The sequence below is a fragment of the Atheta coriaria genome, unplaced genomic scaffold (assembly GCF_025399875.1).
Source record: "Atheta coriaria isolate IRGN ID8LTWV9N9 unplaced genomic scaffold, Caltech_Dcor_3.1 hic_scaffold_9_pilon, whole genome shotgun sequence".
NCBI classification, from domain to species: domain Eukaryota; kingdom Metazoa; phylum Arthropoda; class Insecta; order Coleoptera; family Staphylinidae; genus Dalotia; species Dalotia coriaria.
In genome coordinates, this window is record NW_027045451.1 from 1,931,353 (window position 1) to 1,951,193 (window position 19,841).

At 38.2% G+C, this 19,841-nt stretch overlaps 3 protein-coding genes and 10 non-coding genes across 13 annotated transcripts; 5 read left to right on the forward strand and 8 right to left on the reverse strand.

Moving 5' to 3' along the window:
• Positions 1-72: 72 nt before the first annotated feature.
• Positions 73-2,471, reverse strand: LOC135799238 (fas apoptotic inhibitory molecule 1). Its single transcript, XM_065312254.1, has 4 exons — positions 1,680-2,471; positions 1,247-1,488; positions 579-807; positions 73-397 (listed from the first exon to the last, which is right to left on the reverse strand). Exons 2-4 carry the CDS (start codon positions 1,394-1,396, stop codon positions 186-188), a joined length of 591 nt encoding a protein of 196 aa, XP_065168326.1. The 5' UTR covers positions 1,397-1,488; positions 1,680-2,471; the 3' UTR covers positions 73-185.
• A 139-nt stretch (positions 2,472-2,610) lies between these two features.
• Faa (fumarylacetoacetate hydrolase) lies at positions 2,611-4,540 on the reverse strand. Its single transcript, XM_065312252.1, has 6 exons — positions 4,358-4,540; positions 3,997-4,107; positions 3,812-3,933; positions 3,600-3,740; positions 3,288-3,541; positions 2,611-3,230 (listed from the first exon to the last, which is right to left on the reverse strand). Exons 1-6 carry the CDS (start codon positions 4,439-4,441, stop codon positions 2,677-2,679), a joined length of 1,266 nt encoding a protein of 421 aa, XP_065168324.1. The 5' UTR covers positions 4,442-4,540; the 3' UTR covers positions 2,611-2,676.
• A 213-nt stretch (positions 4,541-4,753) lies between these two features.
• Gad1 (glutamate decarboxylase) lies at positions 4,754-17,533 on the reverse strand. The gene is made up of 10 exons (XM_065312251.1): positions 17,347-17,533; positions 12,283-12,513; positions 10,622-10,825; positions 10,385-10,503; positions 10,072-10,323; positions 9,937-10,004; positions 8,920-8,998; positions 7,258-7,407; positions 6,873-7,067; positions 4,754-6,808 (listed from the first exon to the last, which is right to left on the reverse strand). The coding sequence occupies exons 1-10, from the start codon at positions 17,402-17,404 to the stop codon at positions 6,635-6,637; spliced, it is 1,530 nt and encodes a 509-aa protein (XP_065168323.1). The 5' UTR covers positions 17,405-17,533; the 3' UTR covers positions 4,754-6,634.
• TRNAI-UAU (transfer RNA isoleucine (anticodon UAU)) lies at positions 7,136-7,228 on the forward strand. The gene is given in 2 exon segments: positions 7,136-7,173; positions 7,193-7,228. It is a non-coding gene; the product is annotated as a tRNA-Ile (tRNA).
• Positions 8,054-8,125, reverse strand: TRNAH-GUG (transfer RNA histidin (anticodon GUG)). Its single transcript has one exon. It is a non-coding gene; the product is annotated as a tRNA-His (tRNA).
• On the forward strand, positions 8,381-8,462 carry TRNAL-AAG (transfer RNA leucine (anticodon AAG)). Its single transcript has one exon. It is a non-coding gene; the product is annotated as a tRNA-Leu (tRNA).
• Positions 8,604-8,675, reverse strand: TRNAH-GUG (transfer RNA histidin (anticodon GUG)). The gene has a single exon. It is a non-coding gene; the product is annotated as a tRNA-His (tRNA).
• TRNAL-AAG (transfer RNA leucine (anticodon AAG)) lies at positions 13,808-13,889 on the reverse strand. Its single transcript has one exon. It is a non-coding gene; the product is annotated as a tRNA-Leu (tRNA).
• TRNAH-GUG (transfer RNA histidin (anticodon GUG)) lies at positions 14,633-14,704 on the forward strand. Its single transcript has one exon. It is a non-coding gene; the product is annotated as a tRNA-His (tRNA).
• LOC135799916 (U1 spliceosomal RNA) lies at positions 15,177-15,339 on the forward strand. Its single transcript, XR_010550081.1, has one exon. It is a non-coding gene; the product is annotated as a U1 spliceosomal RNA (small nuclear RNA).
• Positions 15,442-15,513, forward strand: TRNAH-GUG (transfer RNA histidin (anticodon GUG)). Its single transcript has one exon. It is a non-coding gene; the product is annotated as a tRNA-His (tRNA).
• On the reverse strand, positions 16,633-16,704 carry TRNAH-GUG (transfer RNA histidin (anticodon GUG)). Its single transcript has one exon. It is a non-coding gene; the product is annotated as a tRNA-His (tRNA).
• LOC135799917 (U1 spliceosomal RNA) lies at positions 16,805-16,967 on the reverse strand. The gene has a single exon (XR_010550082.1). It is a non-coding gene; the product is annotated as a U1 spliceosomal RNA (small nuclear RNA).
• Positions 17,534-19,841: the final 2,308 nt, after the last annotated feature.

Consider the following 19,841-nt stretch of genomic DNA (forward strand, 5'->3'; position numbering starts at 1 on the left):
TTTTTTCAGGTTTAGTGTTTTATTTTGTCGGTCATGTCATCAACTGTCAAATTGTATTGTCAAACGTCAATATTTGAGTACATTGTATTTATTTACACAACAAAATGACACTTTCTTTCACTATTCTCTTACAGTTTGTTAAAAATGTAACAAATAACATTTATTCATGATAAAATACAATAAATCTACTTCTTCCAATCAGGCAGTTCACTATCCTCCTCAACACGTTTATGGTTAACGTACAAATTATGCACGATGCCCGCCTTGTTATCAGCCGAAGATTTAATCGTCGCTGGCGCGTCGGCCAAATAAAACCGCATTTCCGTTCCGTCCGGAACAAACGCGTTCTCCGCCTCCACTAACTGCCCGTTGACCCATATGTTAAGCGTTTGCTTTTCTGTAAATAAAAAGCATGGGTGTGAGTTAGTCACTATCGCAATGCACGTTATTCATGTTATTAATCATTCAGATTTGACCAAAACACGTAAGCACGAAACACTTAGATGTTACGTAAGGTCATGAATAAATAAATAATAAATGCAATTGTTTTGCAATTGCATGCACTCATGCACTCGTACCGAAAACGACCCTGAAGCGATTCCCATTGAACAGCACGCCCCAGGAGCGCAGGAATTTGTTTTGTTTCTCGATAAACTTTTCGTACGGCTTGCCGTCTACGTATAACATGTAGCTGAACGTGAAGTGCGGTTGTGGATCGACACGCAATTCGCATTTAGTTTGGTCGTTGCCGAGGGTGAACTTTTCGTCACCGACCAACTTGAACATCCAATCGCGACGTAGGATCTCCTGGAATCAGAACAAAAAAATTTCATTGAAAGAAAAAAAAGTGCAATTTTATTATAACTGAGTTCTAAAATTTTGCCCTTGTAGTTTTTAATATAATTTGGCCAAATTTTTATCTTTCAATTTATTTTGAGCGTTTTTCTTTTATTGCCGAAAAATTATTATCCTTTTTAAATAAAACGTGTCCTATATTTTTACAATGTCCTTGAAAATATATGTACAAATTTTCAAGATGATCGGTTGAGTCGTTCCCGAGTAAAAGCGAAACAAACAAACATTTTCATATAGCTATTGTTTTCGATTTTCTTTTTTAAATTTCAAGGTTAGATTTGTATTATAAATGCCGTCCTAATATAAAAATGATAATATTGATTATTTGATTATCATTATTGGTGACGAAAATCAAACTAATTTCCTTGAAATAATTTTAATTTGATTATACCTTGCCATCGATCCGCAGAACGCGCTTTCCACTTGTTGATCCATGCTCAAATTCGATTGTGTGCATACCGTCGCAAAGTGGGACGCTCCAGTAGGCGACCAAGTCGCTTCGGTCCTGTGTGTTTTTCGCCAAGGCGCCGCTCAACGCCATTGTCGCGCTTGTGGATGACACACGTTGTTTAATTTCTCAGTAACGGCGAGTTCAATTAATCAATCGGTAATTAGTGAGCAATACTACACCACCTGGAAACACACCATCGATTTGGTTGAATAATTTATTATTTGGGTTAAAAATAACAAAATTGATGAGAATTTCAAAAGTTTACAAAAAAAATTTAATTAAAAAAAGATTTAACATAAAAATAAGTTTTAAATAAATAGTTTTAAATTTTAAAAAGTTTTTCAAAAATTTTCTAAATATTATATTTACTTACTTGTTTTTTATTTATTAAAATATCCTTTCACATTTAATTAAAATAATCTAAACAAACAACTTGTTTTGTTATTTTTTTATACCCTAGTTCCGAATATGCGTGCAGCCGCCACAATAGTTTCGGTTTGACTAATCACTCGCTTGCCGCCAACCGCGAACGGCGCTAACCACAAACCAGCGACCGCACCGGCGAAGAAGGATACGCGAATGCAGAGCAGCATACCTTACAACAAGCGTACCTGCCCGCTTGGCTTGCGGCCACCCTCGGCGATCAATATTTTTTACATTAACATGATTTCACCATAACGGAGAAAAAGACAACGGCGTATACGCGGCTCGCAGCGCGCACATTAATAATTCAATACAGTTTATCGTTTGCTCACTTAATGGTGAATGGTACGTTGGTATGCGCGGCGTTTCATAATAACAATTTAAACGTTCATAGTGGTGTTGATATAGGGTACGGGTTGATGTAGTACATACAACAACATACAACGCTTAATTGCGGGAGCGATAATTTATAGGTTATTAGCTAACAATGGCGGAATGTGTTATAATTTTGGGTAATACATTATATCTTAACAAGGTTTTACATAAAAAAGAAAAAAACAAGTTTTTTTGCTTCTCACGACTCATTTTCCTATTTTTTTCTGTGAATTACAACAAATTAATCTTTAAAAACTTAAATTTTTGACAGATTACTTCATAACCTTAAAAATATATAAGGTTATAATCAATATTCATATTTTAATAATGATAAAAAGTGAATAACATAAGCATAATCCTTGAATCAATATTTCAAATGGAAATATTAATGTCTCCAGTAAAATATTTATAACAAATCGAAAAGTAACCAGTCCTATACTTTCCACAAAATAAAATTTCATGAAATAATCAATAAAATCTAAGTAAATCCTGCTTACGTACACATCTATTTTTGTATTCTTCATTTATTTATAAACAAACGTATGGCAACTGAAAACAACACAACCTTTGCTTTAATTCATATTTAATGCTGGAAGCAAAGTGCCTACGCAATCTCCAAAACCGATAACGCACCCGTTGCGTTCGCACGACCCACGCATGATGACTGTATCATTATCCTGCAAGAACTTACGCTGTGATCCGTCGCTGAGCGTCATTGGTTTGGTGCCCTTCCAGGACAACTCCAACATGGATCCGAATGAATCCGGTGTTTCTCCACTGATTGTCCCACTTGCAAGCAGATCCCCTGCGTTCATATTGCAACCGGTGATGGAATGATGCGCTAATTGTTGTTTTGCAGTCCAGTAGAGATATTTATAGTTAGATTGACAGATTGTGGTTGGTGTGGTGGTTCCTTTAGGCATCAATTGTACTTCGAGTTTGATGTCAAAGTTAAAAGCGTCTTCATGGCGTAGATAAGGGAATGGTTGTGGAGATTGTTCAAAGTTTGGCACTTTGAAGGGTTCCAATGCAAAAGTTGTGACAACCCAGGGAGAAATCGATGTACCAAGGTTTTTAGCTGTGAATGGTCCAAGGGGGACATATTCATACTTTTGAATATCTCTGGCTGAAATTTATATTATTTAATTGTTTGTTAATAGTAAAATAAAGAGTGACATCGTACCGCTCCAATCATTCATCACAACAAATCCAAATATCCTCTCGTGAGCTGTTTTAACATCAATAGGTTCACCTAGTTTATTAGCAGGTCCACCAACAAAGAAAGCAACTTCTAATTCAAAGTCCATGAGTTTACAGGGACCGAAAACAGGATCAGCTCCTTCAATAGCTAAAATTTGACCATGAGGCCTTCTAATTGGAGTTCCGGAAATGACCACAGATGACGCACGACCATGATATCCAACAGGTAAAAATTTCCTATAAATAAAAATAAATCAAAACAGAAATTTTAAGTTTTATTTAGACGTAGACGTACCAATTTGGCATTAGAGCATTTTCCTTGCTACGAAACATAATCCCCACATTGGTGGCGTGATGAATCGAAGAATAAAAGTCGGTGTAGTCGCCAATGCGTGCTGGTAAGTGCATTGTAGCGTGCGATTGCGCCACGAAGGCCCTGCAATTTTCAAATAGCATGCGGTTATATTTTCATACTTCATCAAAGCGAAAAGAAAAATTATAACTTGCTTTGATCTCAATGCGGCATTATTTTGCAGCGTGGGACAATCGACCGATAAAAGTTTCTGCAAAGTTTCACGTGCTTCCTTCCAGGCATTGTGGGGCATAGACATGAAACTATTGAGCGTTGTCTGCATTACAAAATAGGTAAAAAGTAAATATTAAATTGATAAAGTTTGTGGTATTTTATTTACTTCTTTAAAGACATGTTGGTTGGTTTTTAGAAGCGGCCCATCAAATAAATGTGCAATTTCTTTTAGATCTAGAATTAAATCACCAATTGCAACTCCAATTCTATGCGTGTCCTGAAAATTAAAAGAAATAGAATTAAACTTGGTAATAGTACAAATTTACGACGGTAGAGGTCTCTGGCAGTCCGTACGCTGAATTATATTCTCTACAACGTACACTTTACAAATAACAGATGGATATACCTGTACCAATCGCATAAAGTTTCTGCGTTGAATGTTTACAAGCATAGTTTATCTCCATTTGTTTATAAAGATTGCTTCTGACCTGTTTAACCTATATTAGATATTTTAAATAAGAACTTACATCGCTTGCAGTAGAAAATACGCCGTAAGGTAAATTTTCAATAGGAAACTGACAGTTTTTCGTATATTCAACAAACGACTTCATTTTTATTAACACTCACAGTTGGTTATTAACTCAGAAGTTGCGCGGCTCGCCTGCTCCCAGCAACTGGTCGTCAAGCGCAGCGAATAAAGTCAAACAAAACTGTAAGCAGTGGAAGCGTACACCTTATCAAGGCCGTATTCAAATTTTCCAGTTCTGCGCCGGTAAAGAATTGTAGAAATACAGAAAAACACATTCCTATTAGATTCTGTATTAAAACCTGAAATGTAAATAGTTACAAATTAATATTTATAAGTGTTTTAGAAATTTACACATTCAAACGTTACCATGGCAACAAAAAAATCTCAAAAACCATTCAGTTTACACTTTATTTCATTAATTACATCTCATTCGTTTGAAATTCAAACTTCAAACGCAACATACATATATTTCCAGGGTTATTTAAATTTCGATGATAGATCTCCTGTTACCCCAACCAACCAGTAACTTTAAAGATAATAATCGTAATTGATACACATGTTTAAGCGTGCTAATGATACATGATTCCAACGTTGATGTCCTCATCATCAATATCAATATCAATTCTAACTTATTCTAAATCTAAGTGAACTAAATCTTGTCCTAAATCAACTTAGTGCGCTTAATTAAGTTTATATTCTATCAACGTGTACGCGTACAAGTTAAACTGCATACCGTCGGCATGGAAGACTTGGTTTTGTTGTTAGTTGTTATACATCAACGTCATGTTATTGTAAATTGCAAAAAATTCGATAAAAACCAAAATTAAATCGATCAAATGTAAACGCCTACTAAAATACTATATATTTGGCTTCTTTTTTAGCTATTCAGTGTCATCATCAATGAGTCTGGCAGTTCTTATAAATGTGTCTCTCTAAATATACCAATTTCTTTGTTTTTCTCAGTTTTTACAATAGACTAGAATATATTTTTGCTTTCTTTTGGTTGCCCCCGATAAACTTTCAATATATACTTTTATTTATATGTTTTCTGTTCGTTTATAAACTATATATCGCAAATCAACAACAATATACTATCATTTTTATCGTAATACTCTTCAACCGAATAAGATTAAGCGTCTGCGTACATTTTTTATACAGAAACAATCATCAACTGTTTACACGATAGTTGTGAGTAGATTATTTATATTTATATATGCGTTTAGATATGAGTTTTCTTCTATACAACATTTTATTGCGTCAGCTACACATTTTTGTTCGAAATTATGATACTTTCAGTATATGTGAATTGTTTTTTTTTTTTGGTTAATTACTTTATATTAGAAATTTATACGCTACAAGTAAAACACTTAGGTTTCATGTTTTTTGTTTTAGTTTTGCTTTCAGATTCCGCTCGCGCTGGAAGGGAACTAACACACAATTTTTTTTTACATTCATAATATTGATTACAGTACAGTGTTTTCATAGATAATAGTTAACGGATAACGAAGAGACAGCAATAACAACATTACTATCATAGTCGCAGTTATGTAGTTTACGTGGACACAACGAAATAAACGTGATGAATTTTACATTTTTCAATCACAAAACTCCGTCAACTTTAAGAAACATTTGCACATACAATGCATGAATTATATTTGTTTATATTGTAGATATATGTAGTTGTATAATCAACTAGATGTTGATCTGGGAGTATATTTCGTGAGGTAGTGTTTTGTAATTTAGTAATCTGTGAGTTATTTCAATGTAAAATGTTTAAATGTTTAAAATTGCAAATATATTTCATGCACTGTATATTATGCGCATTGATATGTTTTTCTATTAGATAATATTGGTTGTTACTTCCTCGTTTGCATCCAAAGGAACAGGTTATTCCACATATTTAAATATTTTCCACCTGCTTCATCAAAATAATTAATTATGCTATAGTTTATACTCGTGCGAGTGCGCATCCGTCGCGATAACTTTAAGTTTTTACTTGTTTTGGGTTGTAATGGCGGCGTCGCATAAATCTCTCTTTAAATGTACACAACAATCATAAAATTTTGTGATTGAATCGATAACGCATCGTTAAAATCGTCAAATATAGAATGAATAATATGAACAACAAGTTATGTATAGAATTAAGTCGTCAAGTTGCAGCATGTCCGGCTTAACTACATGTGTTTTATGTTTATACATTACGTTCCACAAGAATTTATAATATACACGTCGTCTGTAACGGTTGAACTGTTATTTAACTAGATAGGCAACCAGCTTACAAGTCGTGGCCGAGGCGGTCGAGTTCCGATAACAAAAAGTCGATATCTTTTTCCGTCACCGCAGCCGAGGAAATGATGTTTCGGAAGAAGTTGGGTCTTCGATCATCGGGTTGATAACCTACCATCAGAGTACCACTCTGCATCATGCGGCCTTTCATAATCGGGCAAATCTAAACACACAAAACAAACATATATAAATATATATTATAATAATGTGTTAGTTTGGTTGCCTACCTTGCCGAGTTCAACTTCACGCTGTGCGCTATGAGCAACTCCGCGCCATCTGGTCGGGATGTACCAGAAGCTAACGTTGACCATTTCCGGTTCCAGAATAAGATAGAATTTGTCGGGCATTTCCTTGATGCGCTTCACCATGTAAGCCGATAGTTCCATCAGACGATCCATGTGCTTTTCAAATCCTTCATCGCCCTGTGTTTTAAATTAAGTCAAGTAAGGTTATGTTCCACAAAATTTTGCGTAAATACAGGTGGTACTCATCCCCAGTGGCGCAATTGGTTAGCGCACGGTACTTATAAGACAGTAAGTCGTGAGCGATGCCGGGGTTGTGAGTTCGAGCCTCACCTGGGGAATTGTTTTGTAAATAATTGCATTGTTTTACCTTTGCGCGCCATTGCAGCCACAATTTGAAGATGTCATTGTGTCGTCCGCATTGAATGACTTTATCACCGGTATCGTACTCGACATCGTAGAGCTTGTCCGGCATGAAGAGATATTCGGCGTCCATTTGATTGCAGCTCATCAACAATCCCTGCAAGACATCAGAAGGCACTGTGTTGTTATTTGTAACTGGTCTTCTTTTAAAGCAAAGAAAAGTCTCCCTCTCCACAAAAGTTATAGCCCCAAAGGGCAGGAGACGATGAGACAGGCAGTGGTTATACGGATGAATGGCCAAAATGTAACTACAATATTCTTCATCATCCGTCTTCCATTCCTAGCCATTCACCCGTCCATAAAGTCCAAGCTGTGCGTCTGTGCTTGGGCAGGAGGCAAAAGGAGCGAGAGTGAGGACACGTGCACACGCGCCAGTATAACTTGGCATGAATGGCAGGAAATAACAAACTGACGGCTGAGGAATTTCAAATTGAAAATTCCACAGCTGCTGCTCTACGGCGGCGGCGGCTCCCTTCCCGCTTAGAACATCATACAACATTCCAATATGTTGCAGGCTTGCGCGCCCTTCCTGCAATTCGTAGTTTACGCCACGGTGGTAGTATAGATAGGGGCCGTTCGAGTACGCAGACTGAGTTTAATAGGTTTTATTTTTATATCGACACGTTGGGAGTTTAGAATACCCGAAAGTTTAAACGGAATATTAAATTTATTTTAAAATTTGTTTAAAATTTTGCTTTTGTGAAAATAAAAGAATGTCTTCTCCGTGACAATGTATTATACATTGCCGTGACCAGGATTCGAACCTGGGTTACTACGGCCACAACGTAGGGTCCTAACCACTAGACGATCACGGCTACAGAAGACTTATTAATGTGTTGCTTTCGTTTAAAACAGCAACAAATTAACTTTCACGTTGAGTGCAGTTGCTCTACATTAATCTACGTAGATTGCTTCATTCGTTTGCTGTGTTGCCAGTTTTATCATCATCAGATGTAATGGCAACACCGCATATTTAACTCTAATGTAAAATTCTGCAGTAATAACCTTAAATTTTGGGTTTGCAACAATGTAGATTAGAAAATTTTAAGCTAAATTCACGTTATCAATAAGGTAGCGTGGCCGAGCGGTCTAAGGCGCTGGTTTAAGGCACCAGTCTCTTCGGAGGCGTGGGTTCGAATCCCACCGCTGCCAACATGGTTTTGGTCAAGTTAGGTTAGGTTTAAATATGGCGGATAGCAAAATGCAATGCAACTTGCATGCGTCTGCTAACCTTAAGTGTTATTTTGCTAAAATGTAAAAAGTTGTCTTCTCCGTGACAATGTTTTTACACATTGCCGTGACCAGGATTCGAACCTGGGTTACTACGGCCACAACGTAGGGTCCTAACCACTAGACGATCACGGCTACAGAAGACTTGTTATTAACAACTTTCACCAAGCCACTGCAGTTTTAACCGCTTCGTTTACTCTAGATTAATTAATTTGCATAAAACGCCTACCGTGGGTTGCATATCACAATATCGTATATTCCGTTTTATATCAAAACACACACAAATATCACATGAGACAAATGCAATCTCAGTGCCAAGGTTAACCAGATAAAAATCTGTTTAAATCTAAACATGTTGATATTTTTGTTTTTAACTTACATCTTCCTTGAAGTGAATAGTAGAGCACTGCAGCAGCGTTCCCATCAATTTGTGCGGGTTCCATGTGACGGACGAAGCCCTGAAAGTACCAAAATTAATTATTTTAAATTCTCCCGCAAAACAAACAAAGCGCACCCTCTTCTCAGCCAGCGAGACAGGCGCTAATGGTAATAAAATAAAAACGGAAAGTGTAAGTGCCGAGATTAACCACCGCCACTGCCACCGCCGCCACTTGAAATGTGGCTTCTCTTCCGCAAAAACAGACGGGGCGCTTTAAATCCTCCTTATCGCTCCATAACCATTCGCTTTGCATAATCCGTGTGTTTTTCATTATGCAATGCCGAGCCCACAAAACACTTCTTCGGCTATACAAAGTGCAAACCGATGATGGATTTGGAGGACGTGCCGAAAGGGCGATAAGCAATATATTTACTCATATTCAAATCATTTGACTTTCAAACTAGTTTATCTCGAAACAGATTGTATATAGCTATCTATAAAAAGCATACGTGTCGATGATAAGGATAAAGACCGTTAATGCTTTATCAATAAACATATTTCGCGTTTGATTTATCGCTTCGATATTGATTTTCTCCTCTTTTTTGTGGCTGTACGCCTAAGGGTGGAAAACTGAGAGTGCCAAGAGAGGAAAACCATGTTCCGAACACAAGTGAACAGCTTAATCCTTTGATTACAATGTGAAACACTGCAGATGTTACAAAATTTAATCCAAAATTTATAAAAATTGTTTTTAACAGAATAAATTTTGAAAATTTATGTTTAAATTTATTTCCGCATTGTTTTGCCCAGTTTGACACTTTGACACAGAGTTCACATCGCGGTAATAAATTGTTTCAACGCAATTAAACCGCGCAGCCGCCTGCCGCTGACTGTAATTAATTGCACGATCATTAATCAAAGTGTAGCCTTTGTTCGACGCGTGCATATTAAAGCTAAACGTGCGCCAACAGGCCAGATGAGGTCGTTTTTAAATTCTACCCTCCACATTAACCTTACCTTTCAATTCCGGTTAGACGCGGATGTCTGTACTTCTTTGAGAGTAAAAGACCACCTCCCCAAGCAGCCTTTACAAAAATTTAAAAATTTATTAAGGTATGTATTCAAACTATAAAAATATTTTGCAATTCTTACATCTACATGCATCCACATTCCATATTTCTCGCAGATATCAGCAATTTCGTTGATGGGATCAAAGGAACCCAATACAGTAGTACCAGAGGTGCAAGCAACAAAGAATGGAATGTGTCCTCTTCCTTTCCGGTCCACGACGAGACGTTCCAACTCAGCTGGGATCATCCTACCATTGATGTCAGACGGTACAATAACGCAGTTATCAGTACCAAGACCACAAACCGAAGCGCATGATTTCACTGAGTAATGACTCTGGAAACAAAACCAAAATTTGATTTTCTGCGTTTTAGACTTCCCAAAATGCAGGAATTACTTGGTCAGAAGTGAACATGACTAATTGTCCCTGGATGGTAGCAATACCCTTCTCCTTGTAGTTGGGGAACATCTTATGACGAGCAGCAAGGAAAGCGTAGAGGTTGGAAATGGAACCACCTGCAAATAACCAACAATAAATCCGTGCAAATTTACGCGTAAAAGCGTTTAATAGGCTTTTGGGATTTCGACTCCCGTGCGTAAACTGAGCATTGAATAATTAACGAAGGGTACTCGCCTGGTGCGAGAATAGAATCGCCATTCTTCCAGTTGCTTCCGATGATCTCCCGCATATGCGTCATCACAACATTCTCCATCAGAATGAAAACCGGAGCGATTTCATAGGTGAACATGTTGGTATTCGCCGTCGCCGTCAACCACTCGCCCGCCATTGACACAATATCCAAACCAGTTGACAGTTGGTTGAAGAAATGTGGATGACCTATTGCAACAATCAAAACAACAAACGACCAGGATTAACTTTAGATCCATGTAATCAATTTGAATGTCTAATGCCTGTGCCCATGAATTTCCTATTATGTCGTGCTATTGCTCGGAATAATTGAATACTCCGCTGATGTTGAAACAAAGATATTACTCGCGGGCGTATGGACAGCACCCTCATGCAACTTGTAACACATTTCCGGCATCGGCCGCTGTTTGGATCACCGAACGTTCTTTTGAACCTCCGCGCGCACACACGTGACTCCCAAGCCGTCGGATTAAGGGATAACGCGCGAAGAGGGATATCGGAGAACAAACGTAAACCATCAATCAAGTCGAGCACCTAAGCGTGCAGTTTTTTTGTTGTCTTTCAATGAGTTTTGCTTTTGTTTGTGCGCAAAGTGTGCAGGAATCGCTATGCAGAAACTTGAAAAGATTGACAAGCCGCTTGCTTAATAGCGGGATCTTGTCGAGGCGTTTTTGAGTGACAGGAATCGCGCTCTCCATCTCTGCACTTAGTGCGCGAAACACTAATCTGCCTCTGAATGCTCCTCACCCGTCTGTTTGCTTCGATCGTGTCCATCGGATCGGAAAATAACAGGGCGCACTAATCTCTATCCGGATATAACTTTATTTATACAGTGTGTTTTTATTTAAAATTTAAAAAAAATCAAAAATAAAAATTAACAGTATAATCACAGTTTATGTTATATTAGGTTATGTTATAAATTCCGCGATAAATTTTTGTCCCGTCGAAGAATATTGAATAGAAGTGTGTCGATGATAGCATTTTGAAGAGGGTTGCAGCAATATAAACAGCCTCCACACCCTGCAGACGCAAGAGTGGTGTAATTAAGGGCACTCAAATGGCCCCCTACGCTTCGATAGCCCCAAGCTGGATTAATCGCAACCCTCCACACACAGCTGTGGAATGTGTAGCATACTTTTCCTTCTTTTTTACAATTCCTCAACGTGAAACGTGAAAATTAAATTTAATTATATTGTTGTTTACGCGTCTACGGAATGAAAATATCCACATAATGCATGCGCAAATATTTAATAAACTCTTCGGCACATAATCAAAAACAGATGGCGAGACGCACGAGAGATAAACGCAAAATCCATTACTATGCTCACTATGCGCGGGATAAAACGTGTTATCGGCGTTATGAACTTGTGGGCTGATAATAATTGAATTACGGCCGCAGGGCTGACATGAATGAGCTGCTGATTTCGGCCGTGTGTCAAACGCAGGACAACAAGCAAGACTCTCGAGTGTCCGGGCAGGCACGTGCCGTTATCATTTGATTATCGCTTGCAGAATGGAGGGCGGTAACATCATCAGCACACCGCTCTTAAAAATCTTGCGTTATTGTTACACATCGCCCCTTGCTACTCGAATTTCTCACAGATTGATATCATGATTTGTGGTTTGTTATTTTAATCGCAACGTACCTGTTTTCACTTGGTATTTCAGAGTGCTGACACAATCGTTGATTAGCGTTTGTAAATTCAAGCCCTGCTCGGGTATCTCAAGGTCGAGGATCTTTTTCATGTCTTCTGGATGACGAAAGTCGAGGATTTTCACGTTGCGGTCGTTGGTCTGCATGACGAACTCCTTGAGGACGTCGACGACCTTCTGGAGGAACTCCAGGGTGACGTCCGTGTTCTTGTACGGTAGTAAATCTGCAGCAAATAGAAATGATAGAAACAGTGAAGTGGAGTTTCTATTTTGGGGCTGTAATACATTTGACAAACAGGAGATTAGAGCAAATCCCTTAGTTATGTGTAATCCACTTCTCCCCAACGGCATTTCCGACACATGCGGTGTTAGTTTCCTGCAGGGTTTTTCTTTATTTTCATTTTTTAATGTTGAAAATATCAAAAAACAAAATTTTTGTTTGCTTTATAATTAAATTAAAATTTTGACCAAAAAAGTTTGGTGTGATGGTCGATGGGTGAATAATTGATGTTTGCTGAACGAGTTCATTTACATATAATCGCGCCCGACCACTTATTTACATTTGGGCTCTGAACGTTTGCAGATTCGCGCTTCCCAAGTGGGAAAGTGGGATAAAGCCGATTCAACCACACCGTAATGCACACGATCAATATTTGATTATGTAAATTCAAATGTTTGGTTATTTCGAGCTGTTTGAAAGCGAATTACTGCTATTAATTAATACAGATTATATTTGGGAATATAATATAATCGGTTGCCCGAAACAGAGTCCGTTGGAGGGCGCTTAGTGAGGCTCTATGCTCCACATAGGAGCCAAGAACATTATATATATATATATATATTTGGGAATATTTTACAGCGATTTTTGTTTGCGAAAATTTTTAAAATATATTTTGCTTGGGGTAGAAGTGAGCAACAACTGTGATCACAATGTAATGTGGAGATAAACGCCAGAAAAAGGGCCCATGAGACTTTTAATTAAAACTCGAGCGCACCCTCAGCGGTTACAATCGCTGCGTTCATCCTTGTAGTTTTGTGCGCATTGTCACTACTACAACTAGAGTAAAATGAAATGACAAGGGGTGAAGTCACAGACGCACAGATTCAGCCTCTTGCCAGTGGCTCACGGTAAATATTTTGTGTTTATTTCTTTATTTATAGATGTATAATACGAAAAATTATCAAAATGAACAAAATTTTGATATTAAAACATTTTTGTTGATTGTTTTTTGTATTTTTGGTTGTATTATATCAAAATTGAGAAATAGTGGTCCATGTGTTACGCCACTGGCGAAAATCTTAATTCCGACCGAAATTGCGCAGCTCCACCGATGTGTATTACAAGCTGTGCATCCAGGAAGCAGATGTTACCCGTTAGATTATTCCCGACAAGAAAGGTTCGCAAAATCTACTTTTGATTGATATTCTGTCACTGAATATGTGAAAATATTTGCTTTTTTGCTCTACAAACCCGTGAATCTGTTCTTTTTCTGTCAAAAACACGAAATAAAACATTTTTGGCAGCGGTGGGATTCGAACCCACGCCTCCGAAGAGACTGGTGCCTTAAACCAGCGCCTTAGACCGCTCGGCCACGCTACCACATTGATAACTCTTATCACTCTCTGAAAATTTTCATATTTGCTAAATATTATTGATTAGTTCATTCAATTCGTCCGATCAAGCTGCGTCAGCAATAAAATGATTATTAATAGCGAAGGGGAACAAACACTGGTGCTCCAAAGCTGTTAAACACTGCATCTCGTCTAGCGTTCCATTAATATATAAAAAAAGCACGACAGAGCGTCCCTGGGGGGCATTTTCGCGAAACCAAGATAGACAGGACGGTAATGCCGCCACCAAAGCCACACTAAATAAACTACAACGAAGTACGGATTACCGCTTGAAAAATTACTCCTGGCTGGAGTCTAGCAGGAGTGCAAGGAGCATTGAAGAGCTGCGAATAAATCGCGCGCCCTTTTTGGGCCACGGCACCGAGGTTCCTTCGTCATTCCTGAAATATACGGGCTTGGTGCGCGCAGTCGGAAGGGCGCTATATCCGCGTGGATTTGCGAGGAAGAAAAATGGAAATTGAATCGTAACGTTGCTGCGCGTCTAGATTTTTTCGGTGGTAGGTACTCGTATCAGCAAATTGTGTGAGGTGAACCGAACATAAAGTTTTATGATTAATTTATATTTAGTATGCATAAAAAGAAAGTTGAGCTCTGTAGGCAACCGATATATCATGTTTTAAACTGGAATTTATTATTCATATTAATCTAGAGCAAACGGAAATAATGTGAAAGTTGATTTCTTCGAAGCAGACAAAGAATAAGTCTTCGGCAGCCGTGATCGTCTAGTGGTTAGGACCCTACGTTGTGGCCGTAGTAACCCAGGTTCGAATCCTGGTCACGGCAATGTGTAAAGGCATTGTCACGGTGAAGACATTTTTGGGACTTTTGAAAAATTCATTGTTTTACAAAGTAACGTCCATATAATCTTTCAAATCATCCAATTGGACACATTTTGGATAAAATTTGTCAAAATGCAACGATTCTAGGGCTTAAAAAAGGGCATGGTATCAAAGTTCAAAAGTTAAACTAATTATATAAGACAATTTAGAAATTTTTGCAAAAATAACAAAATAAAAACCAAGAATTCGATCCAACAACCAAAATAAAGTCCGATATATACATAGCCAGTGCAACCATTGTACCTAACTATTCAATACTAAAGACTCTTTTGAATTCAAAGTGTAGTTTAGGAAATACTTATGATTATTCACTAAATATTTTAGTAAATGTCCCTCAAAAGATGGCACTGAAGTATTTTCTACAAAAGATTTCACAATGTCTTTGCATATAATGATGAGGAGTACCGCTTGAAAGCATACTTACCTGGCGTAGGGGTTACCGTGATCAACAAGGCGGTTCCCCCAGGGTGAGGCCCTTCCATTGCACTACGGTTGGGCTGACCCCTGCGATTATCCCTAATGTGGATAACTCGGGCGCGCAATTTTTGGTCGTCGGGACTGCGTACGCGCTGTCCCGGTTTAAAACTATCTAAATAAAATATTTATTCATTGTTAACTGTAGCGTGAAAGTCGATTTCTTGCCGCGGTCGTCGAAATCAGCAAAGAAACAAGTCTTCTGTAGCCGTGATCGTCTAGTGGTTAGGACCCTACGTTGTGGCCGTAGTAACCCAGGTTCGAATCCTGGTCACGGCAATGTTAAGAACATTGTCACGGTGAAGACATTCTTTTATTTTTTACTAAATTTTTGGTTTGCGTTGGAATTTAAATCCGTTTGAATGTGTTTGTAAGCGGAGTGACACAGGTGGTCCCGTCACGAAGGTAATCCTTTAATTGGAGGCTTTAAACTGACTAATTTATTATTTACTCGCCCTCATCATCAAGCGGGATGCGCGCGCGTGTGGGAAGCGCGCCGCTTGCGTAACATCCCTTTGTGAGCAAATCGGATTTTGCATCGGGGCGCTCCCTGCCGGCGAGTCAATACGGGGACAATATGCTCACAGCAGGGTTTGGAGGTTTGTGCGTTTAGGGGCGCAATATTATAATACGTCTGGAATTAATTCGAATGAAATTATTATGTACGTCAGCTTGCGTCTTACGCTTTGCGGTTGGATTAACTTTACAATCCGGACTAATTTTAATAAAAACTGTACGAGTACTTCATTTTAATATAACACAATATTTTCTGTATTATTTTATATTTATATTTGATGTTTTATTGTTGTGGATGTAAAGGTTTTTTGCAGTTGTTTGTTTTGTACTCGAAACTCGTATATTTCGAGTGTTTGCCGTTGTGTGTCGTTGTGTGAAAAGCGCACAACAAAATCAACGAATCGTAAGTAATCGACACAGACATCATCTGACGCTGTAGCTGTAGCTGTAATCTGCAGATGACTCTTGAGTGTAATGCAAGCAAGTACTTAAATACTCATAGATTTTAGTTGAAAGCATTTGCAGTTTCTGACAGTTGTGTAGTTATGATTCAACAACAGATTAGACCGATTTATCTTTTAATTAAGTTCTTTAAAGATTAAAACTTTTGTGTTTTACAGTGTGTTTTGTGTTTTTTTTTTGTTTTTGGCAAAAATGAAGCTATTATATCCTAAACTAACACCGGCAATGACAAAACAAGTAAAAATGGTAATTATTTTCCTTAAAACAACTTGCTTTCAAAGATAAAATTAAGAATTATTTGTACGAGTAATTTACACTTTTATGATGTTTTTCAAAATGACTAACAAACCAAATAGGAACCAAAACCTAACAAAACAATATTAATAAAAATGTCTTCACCGTGACAATGTTTTTACACATTGCCGTGACCAGGATTCGAACCTGGGTTACTACGGCCACAACGTAGGGTCCTAACCACTAGACGATCACGGCTACAAGACTTGTTTCTTCGCTGCTTTCGACGACCGTGGCAAGAAATAAACTTTCACGCTACAGTTCTTATTGAATAATTATTGTATTTAGATATTTTTAAACCGGGACAGCGCGTACGCAGTCCCGACGACCAAAAATTGCGCGCCCGAGTTATCCACATTAGGGATAATCGCAGGGGTCAGCCCAACCGTAGTGCAATGGAAGGGCCTCACCCTGGGGGAACCGCCTTGTTGATCACGGTAACCCCTACGCCAGGTAAGTATGCTTTCAAGCGGTACTCCTCATCATTATACGCAAAGACATTGTGAAATATTTTGTAGAGGAAACTTCAGTGCCATCTTTTGAGAGACATTTACAATAATATTTAGTGAATATTCATAAGTATTTCCTGAAGTACACTTTGACTTCAGATGTAATCTATAGTTAGTATACAGGTTACATAACTGGTAAATCAATAAGGCAAACAACATGGCCGCCAACCGGAAACAATCAACCCTTAATTTTCTCCTTAAATTAATTTCTACCCATTTTATTTTATGACATTTTAAATATTTCCGTTTTTAAATACTAATTTTGAACACAAAACTAAGAGATTTGTTCAAATATTATAAAAATTTGTAGAAAATTTTATTGTTAACATACCTGTGCATTTCAAGTTCGCTGTGGAAGCACTTAATTTAAAATCGTGTGAGTTTGCCATGGCTGCGACGGTGGTTGCGTTGCGACGACGGGACGAGAGGCCGAAGCTGCTGGAAGCTGTGGAACGTCTAACGCTGGACCGAAGAGCTCGCTGGAAAGGTCACACTAGGTGACCCAATTTCGGGCTGCGATTTTGCGCGCGCAACCACCCACGTTCCGGCACGCGGCGCTCTTCGCTGTCGGCACGTCGCTAATGGCTGCCGGAATTTACCAAACCACAGGCGGGGCTTCGGCCAGGGGTGTAGAACACAGTCAAACTTTTACAATCACAAAAACACGTATTTCCTATACATTAACCCAAAAACTGCAAATAAAACGAAAAATTACATCAATACTAAAAAAAACTTATTTTCACATTTTTATGTTCAACCATCTTAAAATATCAAATTTACAACATTTAATATATTTTATTATATTATACCCAGGTTAAGAGCTTGCGGAGGCGGCAGCAAGTCGAGTATGCAACTCAACATTTTGGGGGCGGTTTGAGGGCGAATCCATGCGCGGTAGCCGCCGCCAATCACAAGCCCCGGCCTGCGTCGATCAATATTCAAATGGAAATGTGTTTTCCACCCACACATATACATTTATCCTGGTGGCGAACGTGCTGAATTTAGAAGCGTCTCTCAACCCACGACTTTTTCCGCCTGCTCACTAATGTTTCCAAAATGGCAATTTTCAGCGGGCACCCACGTGCCGGACTTATCTGGGGCACACGTGCCAACCCCCCAAGAACGCTTTTTATATTTTGATAAATCTGCGAGCAAAACGTGGCTGAAAAAAAGAACAACGCATTCCTTTGCGTTGCGTTGCCTTGCAAAACGTTCCAAGTCCAAGGAACTTATGGTCTAGGCTAGGGGTGGATTAGTTTGGTGTCGAGGGGTCAAAGTTTGCAACAGTGGAGAATAGGGCACGTTTTGAGATTAACATTTGGGCATAATCCACGATTACGTAATCTTAGTTAATAGACCACAACATAATTTTAGGTAATCTTGGGTTGGTTAGGTAGTAATTTTATTTTTATATAAATTTGGTTATTTTAATTTTTAATTTTATTAAATAATTTAAATCAATTTAAATTGCCATTCCAAAGTTAATTACTGCAATTAAACTTGCGTTGGGGATTTTATTACAGTGGTATGTGATTTAATTTGCTTTTTATACAAAGTGAAACAAATTAAACCAAATTATACCACAAAACTAGTGCTATAGACACACAATTTTAAGGTTATATTAATTATTTGCTCGCATATTAGTTCTTTGGTATATTTATTTAATTATTTATGTTTTTTGTTTATATATTACAAATGTGTATGTTTGGTTGCCTACCCAGAGCATTTTTGACAGCAAAATAACAGTTACTTACTTTTCCCGCTTTACAACCCACAGAAATGTCATAAATTATAACTTTATACTACCCAAAATAATAGCACAACACCCTGTATATCATATCCTATTAATTTCTTGATTTATCCTCAGCAATTACAACATTTGAGTTATCTGCGCAGTGAATTCAATTGCTGCACGTTCGGCAATAAGACTTGTTTAACGATCTGAACATTAATGTGTTTTTCTTCGTTTTATTAAAGCACCAAACAATAAATGAAGCTCTATTAATTACTTCAGATCGAACGAAGTTTGCCCTCTACGCGTTTTTTACACTGGTAGCAATAAAAACAAACCATTTTGATGGTCGGTGTTTGCGACAGCTCTCCAAGCGATAAATCACAGATGGTGGCAGTCGTAGTTTTGCTGCAGATTGTGACTTAGGACTTCAACACGACGCAAGTTTTTACATCATCGTTGCAAAGTTTTAATTTCACTTCCTGCCGGCCTTCCGAGCTTAGCTAATGGTGAAAAACGACGACGGCTCTGCTTCAATTTACTGGATACTGAAAAGTTTGGATGTTAGATTGTAGCAGGAAGCAGGAAAAGAGAAAATGAATTATAGGTAATTAGTAAAGATTTATATTCGTTTTATTTTTAGATTTTATTGGTTGAAATTGAAATTTTTGCTTAAAATTCATTAAATTGCTTGTAAATTCTCAGAATTTTGGAAATTTGTCAGGAAATTGTAATATTACAATGTAGATTATATAAAATTCATGAAATTTAATTTTTGTTTAAAATTTCTTTCTCAAAAACTTTGTCTGTTGGGCGGCGTGAGAAGAAAAAGTTAGTTAAACCGTTGCTCGCGTTCGTCCCGGCTGCCCGGGGAAATTCTCCAGCTACCTCTCAGCCTTGGGGCTTTCCAACACTTCCAACACTGGCGCTGCTACCACCGCTGCTGCTGCACGAATATAATCTTGCTTTGGAGAACGGAAGCGGCTGAAACGATCGCGACACCCGCGCGTGACGTCAAATGGAGTGGGTTTCCCGGCGGCGGCTGCCACCAACTCAGCCAGCGCCGAATTGCACGAGGCAAATTGCCCACACAG

Excerpts from the sequence above, each read along its gene's own strand:
- Gad1 (XM_065312251.1), bottom strand. The coding sequence starts at position 17,404 with ATGGCAAACTCACACGATTTTAAATTAAGTGCTTCCACAGCGAACTTG. Across the intron at positions 10,504-10,621 it reads CGATTCTATTCTCGCACCAG|GTGGTTCCATTTCCAACCTC; the intron begins GCGAGTACCCTT and ends GGTTATTTGCAG. Across the intron at positions 10,324-10,384 it reads TCATGTTCACTTCTGACCAA|AGTCATTACTCAGTGAAATC; the intron begins GTAATTCCTGCA and ends TTTTGTTTCCAG.
- Faa (XM_065312252.1), bottom strand. The coding sequence starts at position 4,441 with ATGAAGTCGTTTGTTGAATATACGAAAAACTGTCAGTTTCCTATTGAA. Across the intron at positions 4,108-4,357 it reads TATTTTCTACTGCAAGCGAT|GACACGCATAGAATTGGAGT; the intron begins GTAAGTTCTTAT and ends TTTAATTTTCAG. Across the intron at positions 3,741-3,811 it reads AATGCCGCATTGAGATCAAA|GGCCTTCGTGGCGCAATCGC; the intron begins GCAAGTTATAAT and ends TGAAAATTGCAG.
- LOC135799238 (XM_065312254.1), bottom strand. The coding sequence starts at position 1,396 with ATGGCGTTGAGCGGCGCCTTGGCGAAAAACACACAGGACCGAAGCGAC. Across the intron at positions 808-1,246 it reads TTCTGCGGATCGATGGCAAG|GAGATCCTACGTCGCGATTG; the intron begins GTATAATCAAAT and ends TTCTGATTCCAG. Across the intron at positions 398-578 it reads TCGCTTCAGGGTCGTTTTCG|AAAAGCAAACGCTTAACATA; the intron begins GTACGAGTGCAT and ends TTTTATTTACAG.